Genomic DNA, 17,619 nt, shown 5'->3' with positions numbered 1-17,619 from the left:
ATGAATTCAAAAAAAAGGTTAAATCGGTAAAATTTTCATATATATATATATATATATATATATATATATATATATATATATATATATATATATATATATATTAGGGCTGTCAAAAATAGCGCGTTAACGACGTTAATTAGTTGTTTGTCGTTAATTACGTCAAATTTTTTAACGCATTACACGCATGCGCAGTGTCAAATTATTTGGGTCAGGAAAGTGTCGTCGATCTCTGAATTCTCAAGATAGTAAAAAACAGCGGCGAGCGCTGCGACGAAAACACAGAAGAAGCTTAAGGTTTTACCCCAGTTACTCTCAAATACATTCATGCCAAGCTCGATAAACAGAGACGACTTTGGTAGTTGATACCGGAGCTTCTTCCTGTTATAGCGTCCTGTGTTTCACACTGCGCATGCGCAGAACGCCTACATGCAATGCAGCGTAAATTACAGCTGTTTGAAAAAGCATTTGCATTTTTCCTCGGTTTTACTGGCACTTGAAGCCTTCAGAACGTGAAAATATCGATCCTAAAGTATTGTGGCAGAGCAAATGAACACCTCCTAAAAACAAGAGTGCCCAGAGTGCAGAGGGCGCATGTTTGTGTTTCTGAGTTCATTCTTTCGAGTTTCTCTATGCATAATTTCATAGATATGTGGCTATATTTAACCACTGGTTCACCTAAAACTCTTACAGTATCTGTAGTTAAATGGCATGGTTTGATATAGTGCTCAGGTAAATTTGATTAAGTAAATGTTAAACTTTTGAAAATGAGAAAAAAAAGAACCACATATTGATGAATCAATACATGAAAATTATGTATCTGTGTCCTGTTATTTATCTTTTGGTACGCATTTCAGAAAAAAAAAATGGTTAGGATTCAGGTGTAATTGCAAATAGTGATTAATCCTGATTAATCCACTGAAAATTCTGATTAATTTGATTAAAAATTTTAATCATTTGACAGCCCTAATATATATATATATATATATATATATATATATATTTAAAATTATTTCATTTCTAATCATTCAATTAATGTAATCATCTATTTAATCATTAAAATTAAATATTTCAATTATTCTTTTTATTATATCAGTAGCTAAACTAGTAAAGCATAGCACTGTTGTTGAAGCTTTGATTCCCATGGAATGCATGGACAGATAAAAATGTGTATTTTGAATGCCTTGTAGGTTGCTTTGCATCTCCCAAATACATGTGTAAATGTTTTTCAGAGTGATGAGCATTGATGAATCTCCCGTAAGACCCAAAATGAGCATTAAGAAAATAAATGGGGTCAATTTTGGTTGCACGTCAACTTTAAGCTTGTGTGTTAACTTAGAGTGGTGTATATGTTTGTTTAAAACGGCAAGAGCGCACAGGTCCGCCGCAGTGGGAATAATTAGGATTCGCTAGGTTTTCTTATTTACTCTTTTCTTTATTTATGTGTGTCAGCTTTCCCCTCAAGCACGTACGAATACTAATACGGCATTCTGTGCACGAGTGATCCATCTCTGATGTAGTAACTCGAGTTTCAAGCGCTGAACCTGCCGTGACCTACGCTGGATTCTGCGAGCGAGTGATTAATGGCGGTGAGCCAGAGCGCGGAGCCGCAGGGGGTGCGTGTCTGTGAGTTTGTGTACAGCGCGAAACGACACCAGGCCCTCAAGACTCTCGTAAATTCAGACCATAAAGTGACAATTGATTGAGGTCTTGCAACACACACAAAACCAACCCAGACACATCTGTGTGTTCATGTGTGAGCGATAGTAACACCTAATGTATTAGTCATCTTTATTTTAAGACCGTCTGGATTTTTGGAACATACACTAACAACAAAACAATACAGCTTCATTTAATGGCATATATCATGTCTTCTATTTACATGCTGGTATAAATTTGTATGCTGACAGAGAACAGAATGTTCAGACTCTTGGATTGGGTTTTCTTTGAGAATGATGATATCACATGACCCATCTTTACTGTTACACAAGCCTATCTCTTTTTTGGATCACCACCATAACATATACATAACATTTAGTACTAATCAGTGTTATTTTAGTATCTTTGAGATGCTATTATAGATTTTTAATAATTGAAATTACATTTATTTTATTGGTTTAATTTTGAGTTTTTGTTCATTTTTAATACATTTTACTAATCCTACCCTATGCACACAATTAACAACTACTAAGCATTAATAAGCATATTTGGAGTTTGAGGAAAGAAAAGATACTAGTTTATTAAGTACAGTATTGTGACCTAATATTTCTTTTAACATGTAAATTGTTTCAAGTAACCAAAAATGATTTTGTTTTCGTGATTATATTAACAAAATAACTTAGTTGTGAAAAACTTGGGCTGGTTATCCAGAAGTTGCAGGTTCAAACCCTTCAAGGTGTTGTAATAGTATTTAGATAGGAAAAAATACCCTTTACTTTCCTTCTATTTCTCACTCTGTATTTATTTTAGCTTCAAAGTCACATCTGCCACATAATATTCAATACTGCAATATACTCTACAAGAAGTAACCCAGCAAAACTTGACATCTTTTGAGAATTTTCATAGCTATTTTGACTCCCTCACACCAAACTGACTCTTTCTGAAATAACAGTATCACAGATTAGATATTCCATTGAATTTCATTGTTTGTCTTCTAACTTCAAAAGAAGACCGCATGTAAGTTGTAAAAGGAACCTTTGTATACCATGTCCTCACTTCCTCTTTAAACTGCAGTTCAGACAAGCTTAGACGCCCGCTAACTAGCTTTGCTTTGATGATTGGCTGACATTTGTTATCTTATAACTGAACTCAACTGCTTCAAGCAGCATGAGACAACACTTTTTTTTTAGTCAGTCTTGTCCTCAGGATGATGCGGTCAGCTGACAAAATTTTCCATGAATGCTTTGCCTGATAGGAAAAATCGAATTTCTCTGTCATCTTTCTTGTTCTCTTCAAATGGCTGTCTAGTTTCGCGTGTAAAGAGAGTGTAAAACATTATACAATCCTTAATTTGTCTCTGCCATATTACATTACATATGCAATGGCTGACTGTTTGGGTTGTGTGTTAGGCGTCTGGTTTCCTTGCTTGTTTGCACAAAGCGTTTGTCTTGTTTGCGCTCCCCCATTTCCCATCCATCCAAAGCTCATTCAAGATGAGAAGGATGTCTTAAGAAGTTTGTTCCACAGAATTTACCGTGTGACTTTTCACATATGAATACATGGGTGTGTGCTATAGTTTCTATACGAGAACTGCTAAAACAAATTTCAATTGAAACACTACCTATTTCTTTCTAATTCTTGTTTACCTGACACACACAGTTGTTTCGTATTCGAGGCATGGTCAGTCACATTTATGTGTTCAAGGTAAGACTGTAAGTAGCAAAGGTCACACAGTTTAATTCACATTTATTTAGCATTTTTAACAATGATGAAGGAGCTTTACTGGGTGTAATGCCCAAAATCCCAGTGAGTCAGCAGAAAGTAGCTGGAACCGAAACCTGTAAAATTGAATGTTTGTGAACAGGGCATTGTCAGGCCATGAGAAATATATAAATATTGAATTCTCATATTTTTTATGTAGTCATATACACACTGAAAAACCACTAGTATTTTTCACAAATAATAATAATTTGATATATCTATAGGTGTTTTTATATACAATTAATCTTAGTTGATTCATTAGCTAACATGGATTTAATGAATAATAATTTCACAGCATTTATTACATTTTAAAAATGCATTAGTGTAAGTTTCAATTAATTAATATTAAAGCATTGGTATTGGCTTTAAAAATTAACATTTAATTTTCTAACTTTGAACGTTTAAGATTTATTCATTTTCTTGACAGTACATTAACTGATAACTACATTAAATGATTTGTTTTCAATAATTAAAAAGGTTTAAATGTATTAGCACATGTAATAATTAACAGTTATTTGGATTGCATATCTGTCTTCCAGAATGTTGTGTTTAATATAAACCCAATATTAGGGTAGTTTTGGATCGGGTGTGTTACATATCCACTCGTTTTATTGTTGAGTTAGCATGGCTCCTTTGTTATACCTTGCTACCTGTTAAACCTACCATCCGAGGCATGATTTGTAAGGAGAAAGAAACTTTGACTTTGGAAGGGTGAGAAGTCATTACTTTCCCCGTTTTGTTCATGCGGTTAAGTAGATGGTGCACGTTTAAACACTTTTTAGATCTATCACACCACTGACAATCCATATATTTGTTTACCTGTCTCCTGAGTCACGCTCTGTGTGAGAACCACTTTGTATTCTTAGTTCACACAGTCAAATAAACTCAAATGCCCCATTTAGCAGAACCTTTGCCAAAAATCTCCTCCCAGGTGACCCATTAAAGTTTTGTGCTGTGAAACGAGACACTGTCGCAGCGGAGTTGATATGTCTGTGTGTGTGGATCCTGTCTCCACCCTAGTGTACACTCAACACCAGTTTGATTCGGTTTGTGTGCCAGAGCCTTAGGACACACTAAAAAATACACACACACACACACACACACACACACACACACACACACACACACACACACACACACACACACACACACACACACAAACTCTCTCACTTACACACTGGCCAGTCAGCTGACTGCAGCACAAACAAACCCCTGAGAGATGACATGAGTCAACATTACTAAAAACATCATCATGAGAAAATAATCGTCTCTTCAAACGACCCTTGTCCCTTTTGATTCCTAATTCTTCTTGAGTGGTATCTTTATGTCTGGTCGTTTGATGTCAGTTAATTGGAAAATTACATTTCAGGAGAAACAATGTACGGATAATTGCTGGAGCTTGATCTTGTTTGTGGAGTGACATGGACACTGAGGATCATGGTCTAAAAATATGTGGGATTATGCTGGGTTTCAGTTTTTTATGCTAATTCTGAATTTAAACTTGTGTATTTCAATTATATATATATATATATATATATATATATATATATATATATATATATATATATATATATATATATATATATTAGGGCTGGGCAAGTTCATGCGTTTTTATCGCGTTAACGCATTAATTAATTAATGCCGACAATTAATTTATCGCTCGTTAACATACTTTTTATTTTAAAAGTCCGTTGCTCACTGCGTTTGAATACACATAGATAGACTGTAATAATACAACCGAATACAACACAAACCATGGGTCACAGGAGGGATGGGATGTTTATCAGTAGGCTACTGCGGCTGCTTGGGATGAGCGTCATCAAGCGTCTCAACCAATGAAAGCATTTGTTGTGTGCCTAAGAGAGCTAGAGCGCGAAACAGAAAATATCAGGTGCGGACAGAAAAATGGAAAAAGGTAACGAAATCTTAAATGGACATTTATATTTTAAACCTCTTCCACACAGTGGAGTTAATAGAACTAAAGCTATTTGTAACCACTGCAAAGCTGAATTTTCTTATCATCGGAGCACTTCGAGTCTGAAGTATCACTTAAATGCAATGCACACCGTTGATGCCAGCAAATCACCTGCCCAAACAAATGGATAAATGCATTTAATTTTGTCCACTCAACCTGCATCACTGAAAGATTTTATTTAATTTTATTATTTTTTTGGACTGAGATTCTCAGTCTCTTAAAGGAGATTGATGTTGTTGCTCGGAAGGGGCCAGTTAAAATGTTATTAACGAGGTTCTGGACATAATAATATATATATATATATATATGTTTTTGCAAACTAAACAAAACTTTATTTAATAAAACATTAATGTTTTAATGTTTTATTTATACGTTAATGTTATATTTAATTTGATTACATTAATGTTTAAGTTAAGATTTACAAGAAATGTTAACTGCTACTAACTTTTAACTGCTGTAAAAAAGCACTTTATTTGTTTTAAGTTTTGACAAACCAAATGTTATTGCACTTTTGTTCATTCAGCAGAACTTTGAAAGAATAAAATTACACAATACACTACATTTGATTTCATTATTGAATTTTGCGCATGTTGCGATTAATCGTGAAAAATCATGAGATTAATCGCGATTAAAATACTTAATCCTTGCCCAGCACTAATTTGCACTAATAGAAGTTATTTGTTTTTTTAATGAAATACTGTTATTATAGTGTACAATTGCACTTTATTATTACACATTGTGTAGCTGTTCATTCTAAAGGTCCAGTCTGTCTTCTAATTTTTATGTAATTGTTACTCTTTGACATTGAGTAAATCCTGTGGACCAAGGCCTGTTGTGATATCTTGATTAGTCCAAGTCCTATGGTAGAGTTCCCTCTTACTTGAATGTAGCTCACTCACTTGCCCTAACACACATGCACACTCACATACACCTACAGAACCTCTCCTGGCTTTCTCTTTCTCGCTCTCTCTGATTCTCTATCTCTCCCTCCCAGTGTTGAAATTAAGTTATAATTGCCTCATTAAATTGTGATTAAATATGTTATTAATTAATTATGGAAAGATATTTCATGTCTTTACTTGTCACTTAACACTTAACACTGCTACAGTTGAAGTTTGAAGCCGTGTTGGTAGTAAAAATATTGTGATGGTAGTAAAATAGGTGGTAAAAAGGTAGTAAATTCAATTTAAGAATCTCTGTATAAACCCTGTTTATATATTTTAAATTGATTATACTAAAATGACCCCCTGCGTTAATTGCATTAAATACTTTTAATGCCGTTAATCTGGAAAACTGAATTACCTATGTTAATGTGGATGGTTGTACTCTACTTTTTGATATGCATATGTAATATTGTGTTATTGTGTATCCTGTTCTTCACTGTTTTTTTTCTTCATTCATTCTGGGGTTGTTTCCACTTGCTGATAAACCGTCAAACACATCTTGTTGCACAAACATGTGTCTCTCTCTGTATTTCACACACAGACTGGTTCCTCTCCATGAAACCTGAAACTTCCAAATCTGTCAGTGACGTTTATCCCCTGAGATCTCTAAACAAAGGCGTGTGTGAATGTATGTCAGGGCTGGTTATATTTTTGCCTCTTAATGTGGATTTTTACAGCATGTTTGTGATGTCACTGGGTCACAGAGTTCAATAAACTGTGGGTGGTAATAATGCCTGCATCTGAGTGTAAATGCATGTCTGTCAGGCCTGTGTGGGGTTAAAATCTAATTTGCTCTGTCAAGTAAGGTAATAAGAGCGAGGTGAGTGATCGCAGCACACAGGGTTGTTTACAAATGAACTTGCGGGGGCCGTTTTTCCACACAGCCACAGGTTTCTCCTAGTTTGTCTCTTGCACTTTTCTAACTTATCTTAGGGTTTTATCATGCCAAATTGTACATTATTAAACATGATTTCCATTTAGATGTATGGATGTTTATGTTAGATGGACCATTTCCGATTATTCAGTTGTGATAGCTTCTTGTTTCCAAATGTCTTTGATCTTTCACTGTGGAGGTCAGTCTTGCTTAATAGTGTCCATACAATGTAGTCACTCAATTTAATTGGTTTCTCACCCACATATGCTCATGCATGCATACATGCATCTGTGTGCTTGTGAGCATGGTCTGTTCTCTCTCTCTCTGCAGTTTTCAGATGCACATAAGTTTGACACTGATTTGCATTGCACTTATTATTTCTCTTTGTATGTCTTACTTTCCCTTTGAGAGCCTTTATAACTTTCTATCTGTATTACACTTTCTAACGTCTGTGTATCTTACTATCTGTCTATCTGTCTTACCATCAATCCATCCATTCGTCCATCCGGGGTGGTTCGATACAACTTTTTCAGAACTGATCTGAAACCAAAAATTCGGAGTATCGGCCGATATCGATCTGATACCATTGCGATTGTTTGTTTTTTTGTTTTGTTTTTCTCGGTGTAGTATTTCTGTACCTCAATGTGTGTTGAACTGATCATCACTCTTTTGTGTCTTACACACAATACTAAATATAGACCGCTTTCTTATAATGAAAAAATATATATTATCTTAATCCATTACAAAATACTATTATCAACTAGTTTAGATAATTCAGTAGCGAAAGTTACTCTAGAAAAATCATAAATGTACAATAATTTTATAAAATCTAAACTTTTAGGACTAAATCTGGTAAAATGTTACACATTGCTCTTTTTATTGTTGTAAAATACATTCATGAAAAAGTAATGTATTTATATATCAATATATAGGGCCAACTATAAAATTAAATGACATTTATTTTAAAATTAAAGCACAGTAATGAGGCAGCAACATATGATAGATAAGACGAACAAGAAAAACTATGAATAATATGTCACTGGGCAAAATTATTATGATTTGAAAGGGTCACAGCGCACAGGCACAGCGCTCCACATAGAAAAGTTCAAAGCACAAAAGAAAGAGATATTGATGCATAGTTTATTAAATCTGTGTTATAGTTTGAGCATTTTCTTTTAAATCTCAGTTACTGTGCTCGTGAAGAACAATTTATAGTGCTCAGTGGCGTACCGCTCATCTCTGAGGCACCCCCGCAAAGAAGGCGATGGGGCCCCTCCCACCAGCAGTAATACCTTGCCACTTATGAAAATTTATTGTGCACCTGCTGCAATACACTACTTAGTAAATTTTCCCCATTTACTTAATTGATTTAACAGTAATGAATGTGGAAAATTATCATTGCATTGATACATTTGATATTATTACTGAATAATATTACAAATATGTGATTTTTATATCGCTATTAAGTCAGACTGAAATCTTCGTTGGATTAAATATAAATTCTGAACGTGGAGGCAATAAAAGTGCTGCTGCTCCAATTTGATTGTTATTTTAGCAATAGAAGGAGGATCGTTCAATAGGCTAATAATAGTAGTAGTAATAATAATACACAAATATTTATTATAGCCCCCGGTCTAGGCAACTTATTTTATTTCAACCGTATAGACTCAATAAAACTGGTGTAAGCTGCAGAAAACGTCTGAGTTGGCCTATACAAGCATCGCTAATTGTAGAAAATAAATTATTCAAGCAAAATTGAAATTAACCGTGGAAGAACTAGGAGAAAATCTCCTGTATTTCGGGCTTCAGCAGCATTTCTGAATGAAAACAATTGTTAATTGTTAAACAATTGTCAAACAGACCCCTTTAAACGATATATCTAACTATGCACCTGTTTAAGTATATAACTATACACATTTCTAACTGTATACATGCCTAACTATATTCCTTGCTGTCTAATTATATTAATCTGTATACTTGTCTAACTATAACGGTGTTATCTGTCTGTCTAACCATCCAACTGCATTTCTGTCTATTTAACTGTATTCGTGTGTATAACTCTCTCTATATCTGTGCATATATAATCACAGAAACTTATGTATCAGAAATACTGGCCATATACTATGACTCTGTTCTATTTTTGGATTACCTCTTCCCTCGTTATATAAACTGGGAACAATGCTTGAACAACCCTCTATTGACTCCAAACAAACACTTGTTGTGATGTTGTCATGTGAATGTTTGGAAAAACTTTTTTTTTTTTTTTTACATTTAGAGATGCTCCCATATGACCTATAGAGGCGGGATGGAGCGGTGCAGAGCAAGCATTTGTGACGATGCGTTTGAACAACATTGGGTAAATGCTATTACATCATAAAGCTTTGTAAAAAATGGCATTTCCAGCAGTAGAATGGTACATGTATAACTAAGAATGAGCAATGAAACAATGCTCTGCAAACAGCTTCAACTTCTATAATGGTCTTACTAATAACTCAACCCCCAACATCCTTTTCTTCATGGTGTCGAGTCAGATTACATGATACTGTTCTCTTTTGTCTGAGGACAGAATGGTGTGTGTTCTTGATTTTATGCATTTAACAGACGCTTTAATCCAATGCAACTTACAGTGCATTCAGGCTAACATTTTTTATCTAACATGTGTTCCCTGGGAATCGAACCCACAACCTTGTGCTGCTAATGCAATGCTCTACCACTTGAGCCGCAGGAACACAAGATATATAGTACATTTTATATAAGTTATATACTATATACTTATGTAAGTTTTTATACTTAACCACTCTTAAAATGAACACGAACATACTTCAAATAGTGAGAAATTGTACGGTTTTGATAATGTTGACTATGAGAAAGAAAATCACTAGTTTTACTGAGGAAGTGTTGTGGGAGGAGGGATTTCGCTGGGATTTGGCCTCTGTTGTGTGTGTTTAAGAAACACTCTCCAGTTGTGATATGCTGAGTTTTGAGAAAAAGAGAAGGAACGGTTTTCCTTGGCTGTGGAGTTCAAAGCTAAACTTCAGGGGGGAAATGGGAGTAAAGAAAAAAGAACGAGAACAAAATATCACTCTGTGTGTGTGTCGTGAGAGCTGGATGTGGGGCTGTGTCTCAAGGCTTTCTGAGAACCAGAGAGAATTTGAAACTTTGACAGAAGCCAAGTCGAAGTTTGATGTGGGGGAGAAAGAGGGAGCGAGGCTGTGGAAAGAGAGAGGGAGAGACAAAAGGAGAGATGATGGAAGGTAAGTTAAGAGAGGGAGGAAGAGATGGACGGGGATATATAGAGGAAGAATTGTTGTTATTAATGGTTTGTAATGCGAGTTTCTCAAAGCCTGATATATAATAATACAAATTTAATGAAATCCACAATAATTATTTACTAGTTGTTTTACTTTACAGTTTTCATGTAATTTATTATTGTTCCATTTGAAAATTTTAGTTTTTATTGTACTTTAAAAACTAAAATAAAGTAAAACCATTACATTACATTTTATTATTATTATTATTTGTCTTTAACTCATTGTAAAGCAGCTATAGGGTTTGTAGAAAACATTTCATGGTTAAATGACCGTTAAATACACTTATTACAGTCACATTTTCTAGGAGGTTTGCCATCACTGACATTAACTATATTTGAATTAAGATTCAGCAATAATTCTGAGACTGTCCTTTCCCATGTATCACTTTTGTTCCATAGAATAATTAGTTATATTTGGAATGAAGGGAAAACCATTATATAGATTTTATTGACAAATGAAAGCCCTCTCTCCAGTCATCTTTCTCGCAACTTAATCCACTCGAGTATTGTAAGACACAAGCTGCTTGTCAGCTGAGTCGCTCTCCCTTCTGTTCTCTCTCCCTCTCTCGTTTCAGTCTCATCTCAACCCTTTGCCCAATCTCAACTCCTCTCATCCTCTCACTTTCTTTCCTCCTCCCCTTCTCTCCTCCCTCATTCTCTCTCTTTCTCTGTTTCTAACTCACTCTCTCACTCTCTCTCACCGTGTGAGTGAGCAGAGGTTGTCTCAGAGTGAAAATGCCATCGTGTTCGCCGGATTGTTGTTTGTATCAGGCAGTAGAGGTAAGTCTGACACTAACTTCTTTTTCCAAGAAAACCTTACACATCTTGCAGATGCCGGTCTAAAACATTTCAAATTGAGTCATGCGAATCATCTTCGTGCATAAATTGCTTCCTCTGTGCTTGTAGTTTTTCAAAAAGTGTCTATAATAATTAAAGCTGCAAATGTATGCTTTTGTGCATGAATGCGTATGTTTAGTTGCACTTGCACATGTAAATACATTTCTATAATTTCTTGTTTTGCATGCACTGAAATTGGAAATATTTCTCCCTTTCCTCTTCTTTTCTCTTCTGGTCCGTTGGCTTCGGCATTCACGTGAATTCTGCCTCTTAATGGAGTATATCCTCTTGTGCGTGCGTGTTCAAGTCAGTCATGCTTATGAGCGTAGGGCACGATAAGAGTCAATGTGGATTGAGCTAAAGACCACATAAACAGAGATATGCATGGTTTGCAGTGACAAAAACTTGAAAAAAGAAGGGCAAATAAACTTTTTTTTCCCTCCATCAAGCATCAGCATAATTTGTACATAACTGAGAACTTTGCGTATGACGCCCATACATTTGTTTAAACGGTTCACTCAGGAGCATTACAATTTGAGGCTAAGTTGTCGAACACAAGCTGTGTAATTATCCCGGCTGAAGGATTGTGTGAAAGTCGGTTTGTAATTGTTTGACAAATTATACTTCTCGAGAACATCACCTTGAGGTCAGAGTAAGCAACGTACGCATCTGTAATTGACATTCTGTGTGTGTCTTCAATAGATCATCAAGGTTTTCAGCGAGGATGGCGTGGGAAGAGTTGTGGAAGTCCCGGCCGACATGACGGCCAGAGATGTGTGTCAGTTCCTGGTCTACAAGAACCACTGCCTGGATGACAACTGCTGGTCTCTAGTGGAGCATCATTCCCTGCTTGGTCTGGGTAAGCAAACATGCGTGTACATTAATTTGCTAAGTCCATATGACTTGTGCATGCGGCACACACTCAGTCTAAGAGCAAAGGCTGTTCTGTCCAGAGACATTAGGTTCCCAGTGCACTGCACTTTGTGTAACAGGAAATCACCTTTCAGCAAGCCCAGTCTTATATACACACACATATTTGTTCTCCTATTAACACTTCAGCTCTCAAAAATGACTTTATACATCACGTACGGCTCTACATTTTGTATGCACAGCTGCTCATAGAACGTATAACCTGAAGGGAAAGAAAAAAGTACACACAATGCAGATAGTTTAGGAAGGGGGCATAGAAAAAATACAAGGTTTGCGAAGAAAAAATACAAGGTTTGCGAAGAACTAGTGCTTAATCTCACAGGCAGTCAATGAGGACACGTGTGGCCGCCTATTTCTCAGGCAGATTACAGATTAACCCTTGTCTAAATCATACTAAACAGATTTAACTGCCTGACCTTTACAGATGCAGTCATTGCTCTCGTAGGATGTTAAAAATCCCTTTATTGAGCTTCTGAAATAATTTGGGCTGACACAATCAGGTCTTTATTTTAATTTGTCCACTGTAAAAGAAAGTCGTGACTTTTGCATAGAAGCTGATTGTGCGCATCACACGGTATGATGTCATAATACGACAGGGTGTGGTCTGTTTTGGTCAGCTGACATCTCTGTTGAGGCCAAGTATTATTTGGTGTAGTTGGATGTGTTCCCCTCATCGCTTGCGGAGATGTTAGGGTGCCAACATTACGGAAACCTTCTAGAAACGTTGCTTTTATGTAAGCCATTAGCAGAGAGACTCTGCTGACTTTGCTGCCATCAGCCCTCGGTGCAATCAGGCTAAATACATGACCTCATCCCTCTGCAATGCCTCTCACTTTCTCTTTCTTGCACAGAGTCATGCTCGCTCTCCTTCTCTTGTGCTCTTCTCGGTGGAGTGAATTAGAGGGTGAGGGATCAAATACACAATAGATACGTTAGATGGGGTTTGAGCCAGTGCTTTGTCTTTGATATATGAGTACTGCTATACTGCACAGACATTACAGTGTACAGATAGTTTGGCTCGTTTTCTCATTATTGGGCATCACATAGTGCTGGATATTGAAATATAACATATGACAATTTTCAACGTGTCTGATCCTGTTGTTTAACTGGTAGAGCATGCCTTCAGCAACACCAAGATCATAGGTTTAATTCCCAGGGAACATGCATAATTGAAAAAAAATTTATAGCTTTAATTCACTTGTCAGACAATTTGGATAAAAGCTTTTGCCAAATGCATGAATGTAAATTTTACATTTAAATGTACAACCGATTAGTGCATATTTCTGGTGTATTGGGATTATTATTAAGACGAGTATTAGAGCATGAAAATATAAACCTTATTTAAACACACACACCAATGCACAAACATATATACATATGCATGCATATATATAATGCAAGTAGTTAATTATAAGCATTTCCATATATTTATTACAATTTATTAAAGACTAACTTTAATTGTATTTTTTTACTACATGTTTTAATTACTATGGGTTAGTGGTTAGCAAAAAAAGATTCCCCTTGAGAGTCTTTTTAATATACTCCAGCTTCAAAGGTCTCAACACATCCCATATGACTCTTATACAAAGTGTTTAGCAATCTTAAAGTGATTTTGTGAAAATCGATTAACGCAGTAATGGCCACTTTGCCAGTAACTAACCCCATTTTGATGTCATCTGTGTTTGAATACAGAAAGGTGCCTAGAAGATCATGAACTGGTTGTTCCTGTGCAGGCCTGCATGTCTCCAGAGAGCAAGTTTCTCTTCAGGAAGAACTATGCCAAGTACGAGTTCTTCAGAAACCCACTGGTGAGTTGTCACAGAGAGCAACCGTTCTCCTTCAGCCCACCCATGTGTTTCCTTGCTTCTCAAGATCACCACTTCAAGCTTAAATCCTTTAAAATGAAAGGCTATACAGCTATAAATCCCTTAAATATGTAAATATCTAAAAAAAAAGGTGAAGTTCCCACATTCCTGTGTTCCATATGTGAGAAAAAGCTCCCATTCTAGCACAGCTTGTACGTGTTTCACCTCACTAAGCAAGAAACCTGCTTTTTTCTTATAAGCCAGTGCTCAACACCTTTTAACTGATGGCATTCTGGCAAGTACATTTGAACCGGTGTCGTATAAGCGTCTTACGGTGTGAACACTGTGAAACATTTTATCCCGCTCTCTAAGCCATGGACTTTTTGTACGCTGGAAAAAATGTTCATGCAAAAGCTTAATCTTATTTGAGCCTGTGCTTTAGTACGGTATGTACAGTCTGTGTCAGTGCTTGAGGCATCTTTGGGCCAGTTAGACCAAGTCTGTTTGACAGAGCACTTAACCTGCTTTTGGTAATCCGTGGCTTTGGCAAGTGCTTAGTGCAACTCATTAGCTTTAGATGAGTTTCAGCTTGTGTGTGTGTGTGTGCGCGCGGGCATTTCTTATTAATTACCATGTTTCTTTTGCTCAACTTGTAAGAGTAACTGTACACATACATGCATACATACACACACACACACACACACACACACATATATATACACACACAAACACACTACTGGTTAAATCACAGATCAGAATGATTTTTTAATGTTTTACAGGAGTTCCTTATCATCAAGGCTACATTTATTTGATCAAAAATACAGGAAAAAAATGTTGTGAAATATTATAATGTAAAATAACGCTTTTCTATTTTAATATACATTCAAACGTAATTTATTCCTGTGATGCAAAGCTGTATTTTCAGCATAATTACTCCAGTCTTCATTTTCACATAATCCTTCAGAAATCATTGTAATATACTGATTTATCATTTTATACATGTACATGATTATGTATATGAATATGTATGTAAAAGTTGCACGTTCAAACCTTGGTAAGAAATTCAGTTGGTTCCTTTCTTTTGTTCTCAGTCTAGTAACAATCATCTTATGTAACTGCGTACTAGGGAAGGCATTTGATCTTGGTCAGGTGATCCTAAAAATAGATGAATTATATATGGCTTCTTTACTAATCATTCAAACCCTAGTTCATACACGCACTGGTTGTTCCATTACGTTTCTTGTGAATTGCTGGCATGTGTTCAGTGCAGACAGTCTTTTTTTACCTCTCATCTTTTATCTTCCTCTCACAGAACTTCTTTCCGGAGCAGATGGTAGCGTGGTGTCAGGAAACGAATGGCTCTATCCCACCGTCACAGCTCTTACAGGTGAGGAAGAGATGCAGATGGATCAGTGACACAGCAAAATCTGGATAAGCCCATATTTTGAACCCGTGCTTCACTCTTTTGCAGCTGAAAGAGCATTTTAGTGAATTCAAACAGCTTTTGAAATTCATACTCATGTCTTGTGATACTAAAAAGGCCATGTTATTAAAGCATGAAAGGCATCCAGGTTTGAAGAACTCATTTTCCAGATGGTCCTCTGCCCCCCCCCCCCACCTCCTTTGCAGAATTTCTTGAATTCCAGCAGCTGTCCAGAGATCCAGGGCTTCCTTTATATGAAAGACACGGGCCGCAAGTCCTGGAAAAAGCTATATATGTTCTTGCGCCGTTCTGGATTGTACTGCTCTACTAAAGGAATGTCAAAGGCAAGCTTGTCTTTAATAGAATATTAATTAAAGTCTTAAGATTTGACATGTATTTGTGCGCGTATCAGTGTTTTTACAGCTAAAGACAGCTGTTATGCATCTATTATTCCTAACTTTGCTTGCATATAAATACAGTGCAGTCCAAACGTTTAAGTACACATTGAAAGCCTGGGATACATTTTTTTTTTATCATTTCAAATTGTAATATTACAAAGAGCTTAATTTAAATTTTATCACTATTAATTATAGTAATTATTATTATATTATTGTTATTTACTCATTTAAGGCTGTTTCATACTGAGTGTAATATGAAAAAGTGAGACGAAACGCAAACGAACGGTGCTTTCACACGGAGCACAAACTGATTGCAGCTAGGTGGCGCCAACGAGCAGTACAGTTTTCTTTAGATATGCATCTCATATAAGGTCCGTTGCTCAGTTTACAGCAATAAATTAAGATAAAGTTTGGTTCTACACCAGAAACAAAGACTATCTATAGCCCCACAGGGATCGATTTTTTTTTTTCAAATCAAAAGCATTATCATGCCAAACATTCGCTCCAAATTTTTGCATTCAGTGTGAAAAGGCTTTAATAGAAGTACCATAAACAAACAAACAAACACATTTATGTTAATTTGTCCCTTTTAACATTTTCTCAATTTGTAATGCGAATAATACAAATCCATCAAACTTGTTTAGAATAAATGGCAAATAAAGAATTTCAGGATAACTGTTCTCATTGTTTATAGTGGTCACTATGTAGGTCTGTCTTTGTGAGTTGTATTGTGATGAATTTATAATTGTGTTGTTTAGGAGCCAAGGCACCTGCAATTACTGTCGGACTTAGAGGACAGCAATATTTTCACTGTGACGACGGGCAGAAAGATGCACAACGCGCCCACAGACTACCAATTCTGTATTAAGGTGAGCAGAATGCAGGCTAGTAAATTAACAAAATCTTTGACATTGATAATAGAGGAGGCATGGCTGGCACAATTTCAAAATCATTGATTTTCCCCTTTAAATAACTACTCACGGCTCACCTGGTACAGAGCATGATAGTGCCTTGATTTGACAGTAGATATCTTGCTTGATTGACAGCCGAGTAAGGGCAGGACAGAACTGAAGGAGCTGAAGATGCTGTGTGCCGAGGACGAGCAGAGCCGAACGTGCTGGATGACTGCTTTCAGACTACTCAAGGTATAAAGAAAAAACAGAACAATTAGGAAATATTACCAAAAAAAAAAAATGTGATGTATTCCTCTAATGGTAATGCTGAATCATTAGCAGCCATTAATCCAGTCTTCAGTGTCACACAATCCACAATCCAATAAGCATGCACCAGATTTTATTTTTTATCTTGTGTGTTCTGGAATCTCATTATAAAACTATATGAAAGGATTGTAATTTATGAACATTATAGATTTTCATAATTAATAACTAGAGATTTGTTGTGAACAAGCTGTCCCTCAGATACCACCCCCCCCCCCCCACACACACACACAAACACACACTTTTGTCCATTCTTGTTGTTAACCCAGATACTTTTTTCCCCCCAGTTTGGAATTCTCCTATATCAGAACTACAAGAGCCCACTCCAGAGAAAGACTGCCATATCAAACTTCACCACACCTGTGGTAAGAAACACATTCCATGTTACTCAGTGCTGACTCTCTAGTGCACTTTATGGTATAAATGTGTTTTCACGCTTCTGTGAGTTCACCTGGCATTACATGCACCCCATGTGCTCTTGACAAATGC

At 36.2% G+C, this 17,619-nt stretch overlaps 1 protein-coding gene across 4 annotated transcripts in view; it reads left to right on the top strand.

The window, feature by feature from the left end:
- LOC113120124 (growth factor receptor-bound protein 10-like) overlaps positions 1–17,619 on the top strand; it is a 50,201-nt gene that overhangs the window by 27,863 nt on the left and 4,719 nt on the right. For 2 of the 4 annotated variants that reach the window (XM_026290034.1, XM_026290032.1), the window contains 8 exons: positions 9,486–9,566; positions 12,060–12,216; positions 13,980–14,095; positions 15,405–15,479; positions 15,722–15,859; positions 16,672–16,782; positions 16,960–17,058; positions 17,418–17,495. In XM_026290034.1, the coding sequence (XP_026145819.1) occupies positions 9,486–9,566; positions 12,060–12,216; positions 13,980–14,095; positions 15,405–15,479; positions 15,722–15,859; positions 16,672–16,782; positions 16,960–17,058; positions 17,418–17,495 (855 nt within the window). Of the gene's footprint in view, positions 1–9,485; positions 9,567–10,711; positions 11,301–12,059; positions 12,217–13,979; positions 14,096–15,404; positions 15,480–15,721; positions 15,860–16,671; positions 16,783–16,959; positions 17,059–17,417; positions 17,496–17,619 lie in introns of those variants that run through there. The other 2 variants (XM_026290035.1, XM_026290033.1) reach the window with 2 other exon arrangements.

This window comes from Carassius auratus, chromosome 19, assembly GCF_003368295.1.
Source record: "Carassius auratus strain Wakin chromosome 19, ASM336829v1, whole genome shotgun sequence".
Lineage (NCBI taxonomy): Eukaryota > Metazoa > Chordata > Actinopteri > Cypriniformes > Cyprinidae > Carassius > Carassius auratus.
The sequence above is the reverse complement of the archived record's forward strand: the minus strand, read 5'-3'. Positions and strand labels throughout refer to the sequence as shown.